Raw genomic sequence first — 16,305 nt, 5'->3', positions numbered from 1 at the left:
GCAACTAAGCCCGTGGACTGCAACTTGAAGCCTGCACACCCAGAGCCTATGTTCTGCAATAAGAGAAACCACCTCAGTGAGAGGCCTACCCACTACAGCTAAAGACTAGCCTTGCTCACCACAGCTCGAGAAAGCCTGCACACAACAGCAAAGACCGCGTAGCCAAAGATAATTAAGAGAAACAAATAAGTAATGCATACAGTAGAAGTGAATAGATTTAGGAACAGTTAAATAGACAGACAACTCCACATGTGGGAACAGGGGCATGGATCTGCTAGAGCACAGGCTGCCAATGGGTACATCAAGGTGCTAAGGGTCTCAGTTAGCAGGCTTTACAACAGAGGGACAGAGCATGCTGGCTGATTGGAGGTCAGTGGAGAACGTTGACAGAATGCATATTACAATCATCTGATATGCTTTCTAGTATCCAGGTCAATTAAGCCATAAACTCTGGTCCAAGGGGGGTGGATCTTATACGACAGATGTGGCTTCCAGAAACTCCTCCATTCTGTGTGTAGGGGACAAGTCTCACTGATGAACAGATCCCCCAAATGTTCTTCCTCCCAAGGACAGAAGCTCTGAGGCCTCCTTGACTCAGGAGTGTCCCCAAACAAGCAAAAGCTGGGCATCCCAGGACATAAGCCCGCCTTCTTACAATCACGCAGACCTAGGCAGAAAACCAGAGCTGGTCTCATTCTCTCCTCCCTGGCTCCTCTTCATCTTCCCAGTTAATCCTTTCTGGGCCAGCTTTTCTGAGCAAAGACTTTGACCTGCCAAAAAGCTAGCCTTTATTGAGCACTTGCTGTGTGCTAGCTGCCTCACATAGAGTTCACTTAATCTTTGGTCAACCAACCCTCCCCATCCCGCTGCCAACCAAGAACTGGACGGTCGTCTCTCTGGATCACACTGCTGGGGCTGCCTAACGTTTATTCCTATGATGATTAAATAAATCCAATCTATTGCTGGCACTAGACTCCAAGCCCCTTGAGGGCAGGGACCACATCTACTTATTTGCACTGCATCCCCAGCACCTAGACCAGTTCATTGCAAACACTTGATTCACAGGAATGAGTGAAAAGCCACAGGAAGGAGGTATCATTACCTCTGTGTTATAGTTATAGACATAACTGAGACTTAACTGGCTTCAATAACTTATGCATGTTTTAGAACTACCCAGTGTCAAGAGTTATGATTAAAACTCAAGTTATTCTTTTTGATATAATTTTATGCATCTATTTAGTTTTGGCTGGGCTGGGTCTTCGTTGCTGTGCAGGCTTTTCTCCAGTTTTAGAGAGTGGGGGCTACTCTCTGGTTGCAGGTCTCACGCTTCTCATTGCAGTGGTTTCTCTCGTTGCGGAGCAGGCTCTGGGTCACGTGGGCTTCAGTAGCTGTGGTGAGCAGGCTCTAGAGAACAGGCTCAATAGTTGTGGTGCATGCACATGGGCTTTGTTGCCCCGTGGTCTGTGGGATCTTCCTTGATCAGGGATCGAACCCGTGTCTCCTGCACTGGTAGGCAGAGTCTTTACCACTGGGCCACCAGGGAAGCCCAGCCCAGATTATGCCATACTAAACCTGAATGAGAATTGCAAGGAAAAGGCACTACATTGGTTTTATTAAACTGAGGAGTCTGGTCTGTATATTAGGATGGCATTTACTGTGGTTACAGCCATCATCAGTATTTTACAAATATCCTAGTAACTCCCAGAGTTAGTCGTGAATATTCTTGGCAGCCACTGCCAGGCCCAACTGAGCACTTACTATGCGCTGAGTTGTGAGGAAAAAGACATGATACAGTTCCTGACCGTGAAAGAACAGTGAGGTTCACTCAGGAGATGCTCCCAGGTTCCCCAGCTATTCACTCAGGGCTTCCTTATGCCTGGGTACTGTGTAGATGCCGCTGCTGCTGCTAAGTCACTTCAGTCATGTCCGATTCTGTGTGACGCCATAGACGGCAGCCCACCAGGCTCCCCCGTCCCTGGGATGCTCCAGGCAAGAACACTGGAGTGGGTTGCCATTTCCTTCTCCAATGTATGAAAGTGAAAAGTGAAAGTGAAATTGTGTCCGACTCTTTGCGACCACATGGACTGCCTACCAGGCTCCTCTGTCCATGGGATTTTCCAGGCAAGAGTACTGGACCCATTATTGAAATATTGTTTTTTATTAACATTTGTTCTCTAAACCAATGGACTAAGAAATAGAGGAAAACGACAGAATGGGAAAGACTAGAGATCTCTTCAAGAAAATTAGAGGTACCAAGGGAACATTTCATGCAAGATTAAGTGAACATTGCCTTCTCTGGTGTAGATGCTGAGATCATGGCAAATAAGCTAGATAGGATCCCATCCTTCTTGGAAGCCACAGTCTGGTAGCAAAGGCTTCAGGTGAATAAACGGTCATAATCATTGTTTGGCTGTGACTGCACACAATGCCCAGAAGTACTGACATCATGTGGCAGTATCTGGTGGGGGGTAGGGTAGGGCTCAAGAAATCATCCTAGGTAAAGTCAGATTTAAGCTGAAGCTTGAAATGTCACTAGAAGTTGACTAGGGGAGGAAAGAGGAGAAAAGCACACCAAGAAAAAGAGGGGAGGCATGTGCCAAGGCCCTGAGGTAGGAAAGCAAGTATTCTTGGAGAGCCATTCAGGATGAATCCGGAGAGGTGGGCAGGGGCAGCCCACATCAGGCCTTGCAGGCTGCTGAGAATTTTGGTCCTTACCCTGCAGGCAAGCCCTGTAATGTCTACAAGTTCAAGTGAGGGGCCATCCCAAAGGGTATGAGGAAGCACTTCCTTACACAGAGGGCCCTTCTCAGCCAGATGGCTGTGGGTGGGTTCCCCTCTCCCTCTTTGGATGCATTCTTCTTGTCCCCAGAGAGAACTGTCCTGTCTTAGAGAGAGTCAGGCAGGGAATGACCCCAGCACTTGGCTCTTCCCCTTCCCAGGGCCCCGTCACTCCCAACCTCCCCTGGGTGTCTGCGCTTCTTGTCACTTGCTTGTAAGTTTCCTAATATAGCCTGGCCGTTTCCTCCCCAACTGGAGGCCAAGAGCCACTCTCCTATTGCAGTCTCAGTTTTTCTTGGGCTTAAAGGGGCCACGTCAGCCCATCTCATGCCAAATTTAAGCTAAAGGTAGATTGGTTGATTTGATTTCACAAACTTATTCAATCCAGAGATTAGCTTTTTTTCTTTCCATCTTCTCTGTCCTGTTCTTGTCTCATTGTCTGTCCAAAATGTCCTGTCTCTTGTCCACTTCTCTGTCTCATTTTTTTTCTTTTTTCTTCTGCGACTTTTGGAAGGAGCACAGTCAGATATGGATGTGAGTTGTGACACTCTGCATTTATTAACTGTGTCATGTTGGGTGAGTCTTATAGGAGCCATTATAAACATCTCTCTGGTCATTTTTGCAGATCCATTTTCAGCTGGCTAGAGCAGAAAGAAGAGAAAATAGTTATAAAATGCGTGCTATTCACTCACTCATTCCTTCAACAAATATGTATCGAATATTGTTATTCAACAATATTTATTGAATGATGTTATCATTTTAGGTCCTAAGGATACAACAGTGAACAAAAAAGAATGGAAATCCTGCATTTATGGAACTTACATTCTGCTAGGGAGACGTGCTGTGTATCTGTGTGTGTGTGTGCGTGCTCAGTCATGTCCAACTCTCTGCAACCCCATGTAGCCTGCCAGACTCCTGTCCATGGGATTTTTTAGGCAAAGAATACTGGAGTGGGTTGCCATTTCCTTCTCCAGGGAATATTCCTGATCCAGGAATCAAACTCGCATCTTCCATGTCAGCAGGTGGATTCTTTACCACTGATCCACCAAGAAAACCCAGGGAAGATAGTCAAAAAACAAAAGAGAAAGCAAAATATATGTAATATTAGATATGCTATCAAGGAACAAAAAGCAAGGAAGGAAGGTGAAAGAAACCTGGGTGGGGGGTAGCATTTTACTTATTTTTACAAACATTTATTTAATAGTTAGTTGCATCGGGTCTTGATTGCAGTATGCGGACTTCTGTTGTGTCGCACTGGAGCTTTTGTTTTGGCGCAAGGATTCTCTAGTTGTGGTCACAGGCTTTGTTGCTCTGCAGCATGTGGGATTTTAGTTCCCTGACCAGGACTCGAACCTGTGTCCCCTGCATTGCAAGGTGGATTCTTAACCACTGGACCACCAGGGAAGTCCCAGGCAGATTGTAATTTTAAATAGGGTGGTCAGGTAAGCCTCACCGAGCAAACACTTCAAGGACATTGAGAGGGAAAAGAGTTCCAAGCAGAGGGAACAACCAGTGCGAAGGTCTGAATGGGAGCATGCCTGTTGGATTGACCTTAGGGGTCCCTTAGCAGCCATCCTGGGTATTTGTTGGGAAGCCATTTGGTTGTTTGGTTAACCAGGGCTGCATATCAGCTTGTGTTTAAAACAAAGGCTCTGAATTGCCCCCACACTTCAGCAAACATGATGTGTCAGGCACTGTTCTGTCTATTCCAGGCACAAAGATGGAGGCAGAGAAATGGTTTTCAGGGGTGCTGCTGCGGGCAGGAAGATCAAGAAGGCAGAACAGGTGTTGGGGAGCTGCGAGGGGAAGTGACGAGTTGGAGATGTGTGTCACATCTGGGGGCACCTGTCTTCAAGGTGGAAACTGCAGAGGGGAAGAGGTCGGGGATATAGTCAGGATAACCAGCAGGAGATAGGTGGCAGTTATAAAAGCACCAGATGATGCAATCCTCCAGGGAGGACAGGGGAGGGGGGGGGCGGTCTTGGATGGAGCCCAGGGAGCACAGCCTGTTAGGTTGGGAGTGTAATTCATATGAAGCTATTTTGTAGCTTTGTATCAGCTTGTTCATGCAGCTAGGTGACCACACACACTAGCACAACTTTGCAGAATCACAAAATCACAGGCATATCTTTTCCTTCATAGTTCATCAGCAATATTAACTCATTTAAACCTCCAACAACCCTATGAGGTAAGAGGCAACTGTTAATCTGTTCTAACGGGTGAGACAGCTGAGACACAGAGAGGTTAAGTCATTTGCCCAAGGTTACACAGCTAGCAAGGGCCAAGGCAGGATTCAGACCCAGCAGCCTGGCTCAGGAGTCTGCGCTTCTAACCACTACTCTCTTCTGCCCCTCTATGCATGTCACAGTCACACGCACAGATTCTAGTTCCCAGGAGCTCATGTGTTCACACCCACGGACACTCAAGGCCGTCTGGCTACTAGCTCCCTGTACACGCCACGCCCTGCACACATGCAGTGTCACACGGTCTCAGTTTCGTTAATGCGCCCAACCTCACACCCTCACTCGGCATCGGGTGTCTCAATCTCAGATTATGTTGCACTTTAACACTCAGATGGCCTTGCGTACTCAGACCTCACACATACCCGTAATGTCACCTGTGCTAGGCACTCACGCCACGTGTACACACTGCATCACACACATGAGCCTATACAGTCAAAAGACCGTGCCAAACAGAGCGAGGTCTTCTCTACACATGGCCTTGCACAAATACACACTTGCCCATGCCCTCCAACATTCATACCACCATGAAAACACCGCCTTAGCCATTCATGACCTTGGACCTTCACTTTACCTTGAACACCAGGATAACCATGCACAAACATTTAACCTCACATACAGAACCCTGCCTGCTCACCAGTTTGCACTTTTGGATCCTCTAACAGTCTTGCACCTTCACTCAACTTTACCTGTCCTTGCACACTGAAGACCGCAAATGCTCTCATAACCTTACATACATCTCATGACGACCCGCTGGTGATCTCGGTCACCCTCTGTGCACACACTGCCTTGCACACTCATGCTTCCACATGCTCCCCTACCTTGCACACTCACACAAATGCAATTTTCACACTACTGCACAAACTCACTGTCTTACCCACTCTATTTCTGGCACTTTTCATTTCTCTTGTGTGATTCCATTTCTATACAAGCTCAGTTAACTTTACACTCACAGAGCCTCACCTGCTCACTCTTCACTCTTCACTCTTCACTTAAAAAGGCTCTCTCAACCTCACTCTGTTCGGCGCACTAAAGACTCTAGTTCGTTCCCACCAGCAGAAATATACACATTGTCTGCTCATGTCCTGGCACACTCGTGTAACTCCATGCATTCGAGGGGCCTGGCCTGCTGGCACAGCTTCACACACTGATGCTCTGCGTCACTCCACCTCACTCCGTCTGGCATGCTCGTGACCTTGCCAGGTTCCCACCAACGGGACTATTCACACCACTGCATCAACGCCTGGCTTTCAGGCATGTGTTCTCACACAGGCAATCTCAACCCTCGGAGGCCTGCTGGCTCCGGTCACTCCAAATCCCCTGCCCCTCGACGGCCTGGCCCGGGGCATGGCCGGGCTCCCTGGCAGCCCTGGGGGCCCCACTGACCGTCTTCTCCTCGCCCGCAGGGACGTACCAAGGCCAGTTCACCAACGGCATGCGCCACGGCTACGGCGTGCGCCAGAGCGTGCCCTACGGGATGGCCGTGGTGGTGCGCTCGCCGCTGCGCACGTCGCTCTCGTCCCTGCGCAGCGAGCACAGCAACGGCACGCTGGCCCCGGACTCGCCCTCCTCGCCGGCCGCCGACGGCCCCGCGCTGCCCGGGCCGGCCATCCCGCGCGGCGGCTTCGCGCTCAGCCTCCTGGCCAACGCCGAGGCGGTGGCGCGGGCGGCCAAGGGCGGCGGCCTGTTCCAGCGGGGCGCGCTGCTGGGGAAGCTGCGCCGCGCCGAGTCGCGCACGTCCCTGGGCAGCCAGCGCAGCCGCGTCAGCTTCCTCAAGAGCGACCTCAGCTCGGGCGCCAGCGACGCCGCGTCCACCGGCAGCCTGGGCGAGGGCGCCGACGAGGCCGCGCCCTTCGAGGCCGACATCGACGCCACCACCACCGAGACCTACATGGGCGAGTGGAAGAACGACAAGCGCTCGGGCTTCGGCGTGAGCGAGCGCTCCAGCGGCCTCCGCTACGAGGGCGAGTGGCTGGACAACCTGCGCCACGGCTACGGCTGCACCACGCTGCCCGACGGCCGCCGCGAGGAGGGCAAGTACCGCCACAACGTGCTGGTCAAGGGCACCAAGCGCCGGGTGCTGCCGCTCAAGAGCAGCAAGGTCCGCCAGAAGGTGGACCACAGCGTGGAGGGCGCCCAGCGCGCTGCCGCCATCGCGCGCCAGAAGGCCGAGATCGCCGCCTCCAGGTAGGACCCCCGGGCCGGGCGCGGATGGGCAGCGTCCCACCCCGGGAAGGGGTCCCGGGCCAGCGCAACCTCGGAGGCCCTGTTTCTGCTTCTTTCACCATCAGGGGGTTCCCCCGAAGCCTTTATTTTATTTATTTATTTATTTTTAATTTATTTTTTTATTTTTTAAATTTTAAAATCTTTAATTCTTACATGCGTTCCCAAACATGACCCCCCTCCCACCTCCCTCCCCCCAAAGCCTTTATATAGAGGGTTTATTGGCGGTGCTTCGGGATCTCATGTGTCCTGTTCACCCATCCATTCATTGTCCATCCATCATCCATCCATTTACATACTCTATTCTTCCCCCCCACCCAACCCCTCCCTTCACTTAAACCTTACGTTCACCCAACTTTTATAATATTGACCTAAACAACCATCTCTCTACCCAACTGTCCATCCCACCCACCCAGCCACTTAATTTTCTGTTTACTCATACCACCCAGTTACCCATCCAACCACCCAACAGCGTATTCAACCACCTAGTCGCCCATCAACCACCCTGCCATTTATCCATTCATCCAACCCCTTCGCTCACCTAACTTCTCTACTACCCACCCTAACAATCCCTCCATTCACCCAACTCCTCTATCCATCCATCCACTCAGCCCCTGTATAATATCCACCTTCTCCACCCAACCATTGCTTCATCTATCCATTCAGCTTTCCATCTTTACACCCACTCAACCAAGCACTCACCCCCCCATCCATCCACAACCATTCTTCCAACCACCCAGACACCCGTTCAACCACCCACCCATCCATCCCTTCATCCCCAGCACCTACATTCACTCAGCTTCTCCCAGCCATCCCATTTACGCCACCACCTTCATTCATCTGATTTCCTCCATTTATTCAGTCACCCCTTTACCCAATCATGCTTCCTTCCACTGAAACAACATCCGCTTCTACCACCTGCCCAGTCATCCAGCCATCCACCCGTTATCCATCCATCCAACCACCTTCATCACCCAAACAGACCCAGCAACCTATCCCCCTGTTCGTTCTCTCAGCCACCTCCGCTGACCTGTCCGCCAGCCCTTCATCCATCCACTCTCCATCCCTTTAGTACCTACGCTTTCCTCCATATTCGAGCCCCTCTATGTCTTCTCACTGTATTTCAGAAAAAGTTCCAATATTACCTTCAAACGTTTATAATACCTGCTGTGTGCATGGCATTATTTTAAGTGGTTTACAAATATCGACTCATTCAGTCTCCTTAATGACTTTGTACTATTTTTATCTCCATTTTACAGATTATATAAATGAGGCTCTGAAAGATAAAGTTGCAAATCACCCAGGTAGTGAGTGGCCAGGTAGTAAGTGGTTCCTACCTTCCTATCCAGCCTCATTTTCTACCACCGTGTCCTGGGACCTGGATTTTTGGCTCTGTACTAGTCATACTGGCCTTTCATCATCCTTCTCTAGTTCTTTCTATCTGAAGGCTTTTGTTCCTGCTGATTCTTCTGCCTAGCCTACTCTTCCTTCCTCTTACTGCCCCTTAATTTCTATTCCTCCTTCAGAGATTGGGTCAAGTCTGACCCCCATATAGAGCTGATGAAGCCTCACCCCCTGTCACAGCCTGACTCTCACTCAGCTGCATAGAGGTCTTCTTACAACATTCGCAGTTGCAACTTTATGCTGCTTATATGATTTGTTTATATTCTAACTCTTAAAATGGGCTTCCTGTGAGCCAGTCACCATTCTGATGTCTTCATGTATGTGTATTAGTTGCTGAGTCGTGTCTGACTCTTTGTGACCCCATGGACTGTAGCTCACCAGTCTCCTCTGTCCATGGGATTCTCCAGGCAAGAATACTGGAGTGGTTTGCCAGTCCCTTCTCCAAGAGACCTTCCCGACTCAGGGATCAAACCCAGGTCTCCTGCATTGCAGGTGGATTGTTTACCATCTGAGCACCAGGGAAGCCATCAGGGATGTATAGTAACTCACTTAATTTTTACAAGGTCATGAGGAGGTAGTACTGCTGTTAATCCCATTTTGCAGGTGTTGATGAACTGCGGGGGCAACAGAGGGTCTGGTAGGACAGCAGTGAGAGGTACCAGCCTGTCCTCTTGCCGAGAACCCTCCTGCTGGCGGCTTGAAATGGCCTGGGATGGAGGGTTTCACACTGTAGTCTTTAGGGTTAAGCAGGTGAAGGGCCGAGTCTTAGCTCTTTCATCTTTCAGCTCAGACCTGGGCAACTCAGTTTGCCCATCTGAACTTCTGTTCCCAGTCTGCGATGCCACCATTTCTTAGTTGTATGTTCTTGGCTAAATCAACCTCAGTTGTCTCATCTATAAAAATGGGGTGGGTCTGAGGGTTAAGAAACATAGTGCACGTCCAATGGTTCACAGTTCTGTTATGGGATAAGTTCTCTTGGAAGCCAACTTTGAGATGGAGATTAATATGCAGGAGGTTTACAGGCACATTCTGAGGATCAATATCTGGGGAAGGAAAGGAGACAGGATTGGGCAGAGGGTCATGCGGGGCTGCAATGCAATCTCCACAATGCCTCAGCAGACCCCAAGGGGCACCCTGCAGTGGAGAGGACCTTCAGAGTTCTCCCAAGTTGAACTGAGGAAGCTGGATCTTTGGAGCCTCTGCATTAAATCCGAGCTGACCTCCAGAAGGCGCATGACCTGGGGCTGTTCGGCTCTCTCTAGCTAGTGGCAGTCCCTGGACAGGACTGACAGTAGGCTGCACTCTGAGCAGCTGGATTGAGGGCAGGAGGAGGGGAGAAATAAGTCCTGGGTTCTGAAGGGGAAAGTGGGTGGCCCATCAGAGTACCCACCACCATGCTGGACACCTAGCCTAGGGCTCCACAGATACTGCTAGTCATCGTGTCCTTTCGTGAATCCGTTTTACAGATGTGGAAACTGAGACCCAGAGAAGGAAGACAGTACACTTCAGGCCACCTGGCAAGCAAGTGAGAGAACCAGGGCTTCAGCTCCTAGATTTCTGGTTCCAAAGCTTTAACGGGCACATTTGCCCACTCTAAACATTGTAAACTTTCAGTCACTAGGAATGTGTGAATAGTTACTGTCATTAAGGCAGAAAGAAAGTGTGGGTAATTTTCTTAAGATTTCTTGGTTAGGGGCAGAGCCAGATAGTCATATGATTTATTGGATGCTTTTATGAGCACTTTATAATATTTATTTGGCTGCGCAGAGTCTTAGTTTGCATCACACGGGATCTTCAGTCTTTACAGCATGTGGAATGTAGTTCCCTGACTGGGGACTGAACCCAGGCCCCTTGCCTTAGGAGCTCTCAGTCTTACCCAGTAGATCACCAGTGAAGTCCCAAGGGGTCACTTTTTAAAAATAGTACTCTGATGTTGGAATCACTGTAGACTTACTGAAGAGCTGCAAGGGTAGTACAGAGAGTTCCCATATGCTCTTAACCCCGATTCCTCCAATGTCAACTTCTTTCATTACAGTGACACATTCATCAAAGCCAACATTCATACCTTACTGTTAACTAAACTTCAGACTTTAAGGTGGTGTCTGCTGGGTTTCTCTGCTGTCAAATTACCATTTTCTCCTTCCCCTAATTTAATCTTTGGATCCCAGACATCCAGTTCAGCCCACACTCAGAAAGGGTCTGGGATTAACCTCTACCTTTTGGAGGGGAAAGTAATCCATATACGTAACTAGAAATTCTTCTGTATGGAAGATTTGTCTCTTCTCTCCAAAGGAACATTTAAAGTCATTATGCCAAGTGTATATAGTTACGACAGGCATAAGCCAAGACTGTCCTGTGCCAGCCTGGGGCTCAAAAGAGCTTAAATGAGGTAAGAGCTTAAACTCTTGATTTAGAAGTCCACGAGTTGGAATTCTGGCTCTTGTATTGAATTGCTGTGTGACCTTGCCCAAGTTGCCTCACCACTCTGAATCCTGCTCTTCTTTCTTTCCTGGGTTTGTTTTAGGGAGTAGATGAGATAATACCTGAAAAAATGCCTGGCACAGAGCAGCCAACAGTCAAAGCAGTCTTTGCCATCATTTAACATGTTTGATTTTAAAGGTGATGAAATGGAAGCTTGCAGAGAAGGAAGGATTTCCCCAAGGTCTTCCCCTGCTGGGGACAAAAGCTTGCCCCTCTCTGCCCCTTGCTTTCCCTACCTTCCCTGTCCTTCCTGCCAAGGCTGTGCCCTTGAACATGAAGACACTGAGCTCCCTCCAAGAAAGCTCCCAGACCCATGGCTGGGCACTGAGTCTCAGGAGTGAGAAGGTGGTGCCAGCTTCCTCCACGCGGTGCCACCGGGAGGGGAGGTTAGGATTCCTTATCCTGGATGCCCACAGGGCTGGTGGTGCTGGGGTGGGGGAGGTAGCGTGGATAGCTGCTTGACTTGGTTTTAAGCTCAGATTGAATTTCCAATTAAGGGAATCTTTGGGTTAGGAGGAGCCTTGCTCCCGGGGGCCTTGTTGAGTAATCAGGCTGCAGAGAACAGAGAGCCTTCCTACCAGCCTCCTTGGCCCAGGCAGCCTGGGGTTTCTCTCCATTGTGGCCTCAGATTGTCTGCTCTGAGCTTGAAAGAACTTCTCAGCTCAAAGTCTAGGACCAGGACCGCTTTCCCAGGGAGAAGGGAGAGAGCTGAGATGTCTCACTCCCTAAAATGGGCTCTAAATGAAGGCGACTCTGGCTCTGTGCTGTCCAATATGGTGGCCCCCGGCCATGTGCATCTGTTGAGGTCTTATAAGTGTGGCTGATATGAATTGAGATGCACTGTAAGTGTGAAGCAGACCCTGGCTCTCAAAGACTTCGTAAGAAAAATATGTAAAGGAACCTAGTAATAAATTTTTATATTGATTACAGTTTGAAATGTTTATATTTTTGGGCGGGGGGGATGTGGACCATTTTTAAAGGCTTTGTTGAATTCACTACAATATTGCTTCTGTTGTTTATGTTCTGGGTTTTTTTGGGCCATGAGGCACGTGGGATCTTAACTCCCCAACCAGGGGTTGAACCTGCAATCACCTACGTTGGAAGGCGATGTCTCAACCTCTGGACCGCCAGGGAAGTCCTGAAATGATTATATGTTAGATATAATGGGTTAGAGAAAGCATATTATTGTAATAAATTTCACTTGTTTCTTTCAACATTTTTGAATGTGGCAACTAGAAAAGTAAAAAAAAAAAAAATTTGCACGTGTGTCTCATGTCATACTTTTCTTGGGCAGTGTTGCTCCTAGACCCATTCAGGGCCCTAAGGAGATGGTCCAGCTCCTTCACTGACCAGATAAGGAAACTGAGGTATGGAAAGGGACAAAAAAAGGCTCATAGCCACTAGGTGGTCAAGGGGGAATTCTCTTCAGGGTTTCTGATCTTGTGGCTACTCTCGCTTTTTGTAATGCCTTTTAAGGTCATGGATGCTGGGCCGTGGAGGGAAGCTGGGATGTTTGAGGAGGCATCTAAACCCTTCAGGTTGTCATGCCAACACCCTGATAAATGGCTCCCTTCTGGAAGGAGCACAGGGGGAGGTTCTGAGTGGAGCTTGCCCTCTGCTGCTGCTGGCCATGTCTTGTCTTCTCTCCAGACTGCAATGCTCTGATGTCTAAAAGGAGATGAATGTTTGCCTTGAAATGTTTTCACAAAAGTTAAACCAGATACTATATACGCAGCATTCAGGACAAGGGCCAGAAGTGGGACGCACTCAATAAATATTAGGTGCTGTTGTCATTGTCTAGGATTCTTGTTGTTATTGTTGTCATTGTGCCTCCGCGGCAGAGGCAGGGGCTGGTCTGCGGGAGTTCTCAGCCTCCCCGGGGTGTAAGGCTTGCAACATCTCAGGTTCTGGACCACGGTGGCATCGGTGTGACCCTGAAGATAGGGTCCCCTGAATACATGTGTCCTCCACGTCCCCACCCCGATTCTCACCCACTCCCTGACTGACCCTGGAAGTTCCCAGGTTGAATGCAGGGTTAGAGATGGTGTTGTGAGTTTCTGGGAGGTGAATTTCTCAGATGAGCAGAAGCTAGGAGCTTGGCAAGCTTAGAGCCAAGAGCCTGGCTATGACATTGGACAGATCCCGGTTTGAATCTGGGTTCGGCTTCTTACAAACCGTGCGACCTTAAGCAAGTTCTCTATGCCTCACTTTCCATTTCAGTCAACTGGGAATCACATTAATTCTCTTTCAAAGTATTATAGCAGAGGATAAAAGAGATAGCCCACGTAAAGGGCCTTTGCTTTGAAGGTGTGGCAAGGAGGTGTACACTGTTAACAATGAATTGTGTTATAACGAGTCATTCTGCACTGATCTGAGTCTCCCTTGAGAGTGATATTAATATCAGCTGGAGGGAAGCCTGTCATCTCTCACAGTCCCAAAAACAGTTTCCCAGGCTTGTATCTTCTGCAGGCCACATCCCAATTTTTGCTACATCCACATATTACCTCTGTTTTCCAACCTCAGTCATTTCAGTCACTCAGTCATGTCTGACTCTTTGCGACCCCATGAACCGCAGCATGCCAGGCCTCCCTGTCCATCACCAACTCCTGGAGTCCACTCAAACCCATGTCCATCGAGTCGATGATACCATCCAACCCGTCTCACCCTCTGTCGTCCCCGTCTCTCGTCTTCAATCTTTCCCAGCATCAGGGTCTTTTCTAATGAGTCAGTTCTTCGTATCAGGTCGCCAAAGTATTGGAGCTTCTGCATCAGCGTCAGTCCTTCCCATGAATATTCAGAATTGATTTCTTTTAGGATTGACTGGTTTGATCTCCTTATAGTCCGAGGGACTCTCAAGAGTCTCCTTCAACACCACAGTTCCAAAGCATCAATTCTTCGATTCTCAGTTTGCTTTATGGTCCAACTCTCATATCCATACATGACTATTGGAAAAACCATGCTTTGACTATATGGACCTTTCCGATTTAATCTCTATCTTTAAATCAACTTGCTTTATGTACACTTGCTGAAAAGGAAGACTTTGGAACACTGTTAAAAATAAGAGACCCATATCACGGGACGTTCTGAAAACAGAATGCTATTCAAGTCTGAGGTCAACCTGAGATCAACCTTAAGGCCAAAGATGCTAAGCCTTTTTGCTGAAAAGAGACATTGGCTAGAGATCAACAGATGTGAGAGACCTGTACACCTGACCAGGGTTGGTCCTTGACTAACAAAAAGAATGGGTCTGGTGCTATTTCTTCCCTTTTTTTTTTTATGAAGAGTTTTTATTTATTGGTTTAGTTTTGGCTGCACTGGGTCATTGTTGCTGCTCACAGGCTTTCTCCAGTTGCAGTGAGTGGGCTTGATATGGTGGTTTCTCTTGTTGCAGAGTGTGGGCTCAGTAGTTCTGGCTAACAGGCCTAGTTGTCTGGTGGCATGTAGGGTCTTCCCAGGCCAGGGATGGAACCCATGTGCCCTGCCTTGGCTGGGGGATTCCTAACCACTGGACCCCCAGGGAAGTCCTGGTGCTGTTTCAGGCTGTGATTTCACATCTGCCAGCGCTCATTTTCGGAGAAGGCACTGGCACCCCACTCCAGTACTCTTGCCTGGAAAATCCCATGGGCGGAGGAGCCTGGTAGGCTGCAGTCCATGGGGTTGCTAAGATTCGGACACGACTGAGCGACTTCACTTTCACTTTTCACTTTCATGCATTGGAGAAGGAAATGGCAACCCACTCCAGTGTTCTTGCCTGGAGAATCCCAGGGACTGGGGAGCCTGGTGGGCTGCCGTCTATGGGGTCGCACAGAGTCAGACATGACTGAAGTGACCTTGCAGCAGCAGCACTCATTTCCAGCACCTCCTGGTTTTGCAGACCATCCTGGGAAGAGGGGCTGGCCTTGGGCTAAGTTTTCCCATGTTTGTGCCTGATTATTTAATTTTTATTTAACAAGAATCTATGTAGTTTTTAGGAGTCAGAAGGATTCTAAGTACCTTAGTTATATTAACTCAATCCTCAGAAAAACCCTATGAAGAAGGTACTATTATTCCCATTTTATGGATGAGGAAGCTGAGGCACAGACAGATTGAGTATCTCAAACAAGATCATTCCTCTGAGTAATGGCAGAGCTGGGAGTTGAGACCCCAGAGCCAAGAGATCTGGTTCTAGAATGGCCTTAACCGTGACCTAACCTTTATCTGGTTTTCTTTCAGAACTGTTGATTAGCACTTACTCTGGGCCAAGCTTGTACTGGGACACTGGACACCCAAGGGATCAGCATGGCTAGCAACTTCTGGGGACTCACAGCCTAGTGAGCAAGACAGGCTGGAATTTGACACGATCAGTGGTGTGTTAGAGGAGCAAAGAGTAACTACTTGCCCCAGAGGTGGTCTGGGAGATTCCCTGCAGGTTGTGGGTAAGTCTGCTTAGGAGTTTGCCAGGTGGAGAAGTGGGAGAGGAAGGTCATTCCAGGTAAAGCCATGGAGGTAGGAGTGTGTGTGGTTTATTTTGGGAGCCATGAGTCATTGGCTGGGGTGCCATGGGTGGGGAAAGTGATTAGAGACGAGGCTGGGAAGGCAGCTGAGGGCCAGGTGAGGACGGCTTTGAACGCCAGGTTAAGGAGTTTGGAACTAACTATGCAGCAGGCACTGTTCTAAATGCTTAGCTAAATCCACTCATCTAATTCTAACTGTGGCACATAGAGACTGTTATAACGTACTCCAAGTCACATAGGTAGTAAGTGATAGATCTATAATTCTGGCCTCAGAGTCTGTGATCTTACCTGGGACAGTTTCTGCCACTTCAGATCGGTAATTTCTCTCTTTTCTCTTTTTCTTTTTTTTTACATTGTTCAGAACAGCATACTTGCTGAAATGTAAGGAAATTCAGAATGATAGAAGATAAAAACTAATAAAACCTCATTTCTACTTCCATTTTGATTGTACCTTTAAAGTAGCCATTGTTAACACTTTACTCATAGCATCATTCCGTTTACCTATTCTGGTTTGTGATTTTTTGTTTTTATTTTCCACAACTGAACTGCCTACATAATGTTCTTCATTTTGCTTTTAAACTCAATATGTTTTGAGATCTCTTCATCTTATGTACATACGGCCTTCGTCTTTTTCACAACTGCATAATATTCTGCAGTTTGGATGCAGCATGGTTTATTTAACCGGA

General features: G+C 48.5%; 1 protein-coding gene across 1 annotated transcript in view; it reads left to right on the top strand.

Moving 5' to 3' along the window:
- Positions 1–16,305, top strand: part of JPH2 (junctophilin 2) — a 78,415-nt gene that overhangs the window by 20,690 nt on the left and 41,420 nt on the right. Inside the window, exon 2 of the mRNA XM_027977219.3 lies at positions 6,425–7,205. Within this exon, the coding sequence (XP_027833020.2) occupies positions 6,425–7,205 (781 nt within the window). The remainder of the gene's footprint in view (positions 1–6,424; positions 7,206–16,305) is intronic.

This window comes from Ovis aries, chromosome 13, assembly GCF_016772045.2.
Source record: "Ovis aries strain OAR_USU_Benz2616 breed Rambouillet chromosome 13, ARS-UI_Ramb_v3.0, whole genome shotgun sequence".
Lineage (NCBI taxonomy): Eukaryota > Metazoa > Chordata > Mammalia > Artiodactyla > Bovidae > Ovis > Ovis aries.
Note: the sequence above shows the minus strand (reverse complement) of the source record. Positions and strands in the feature narration are given on the sequence as shown.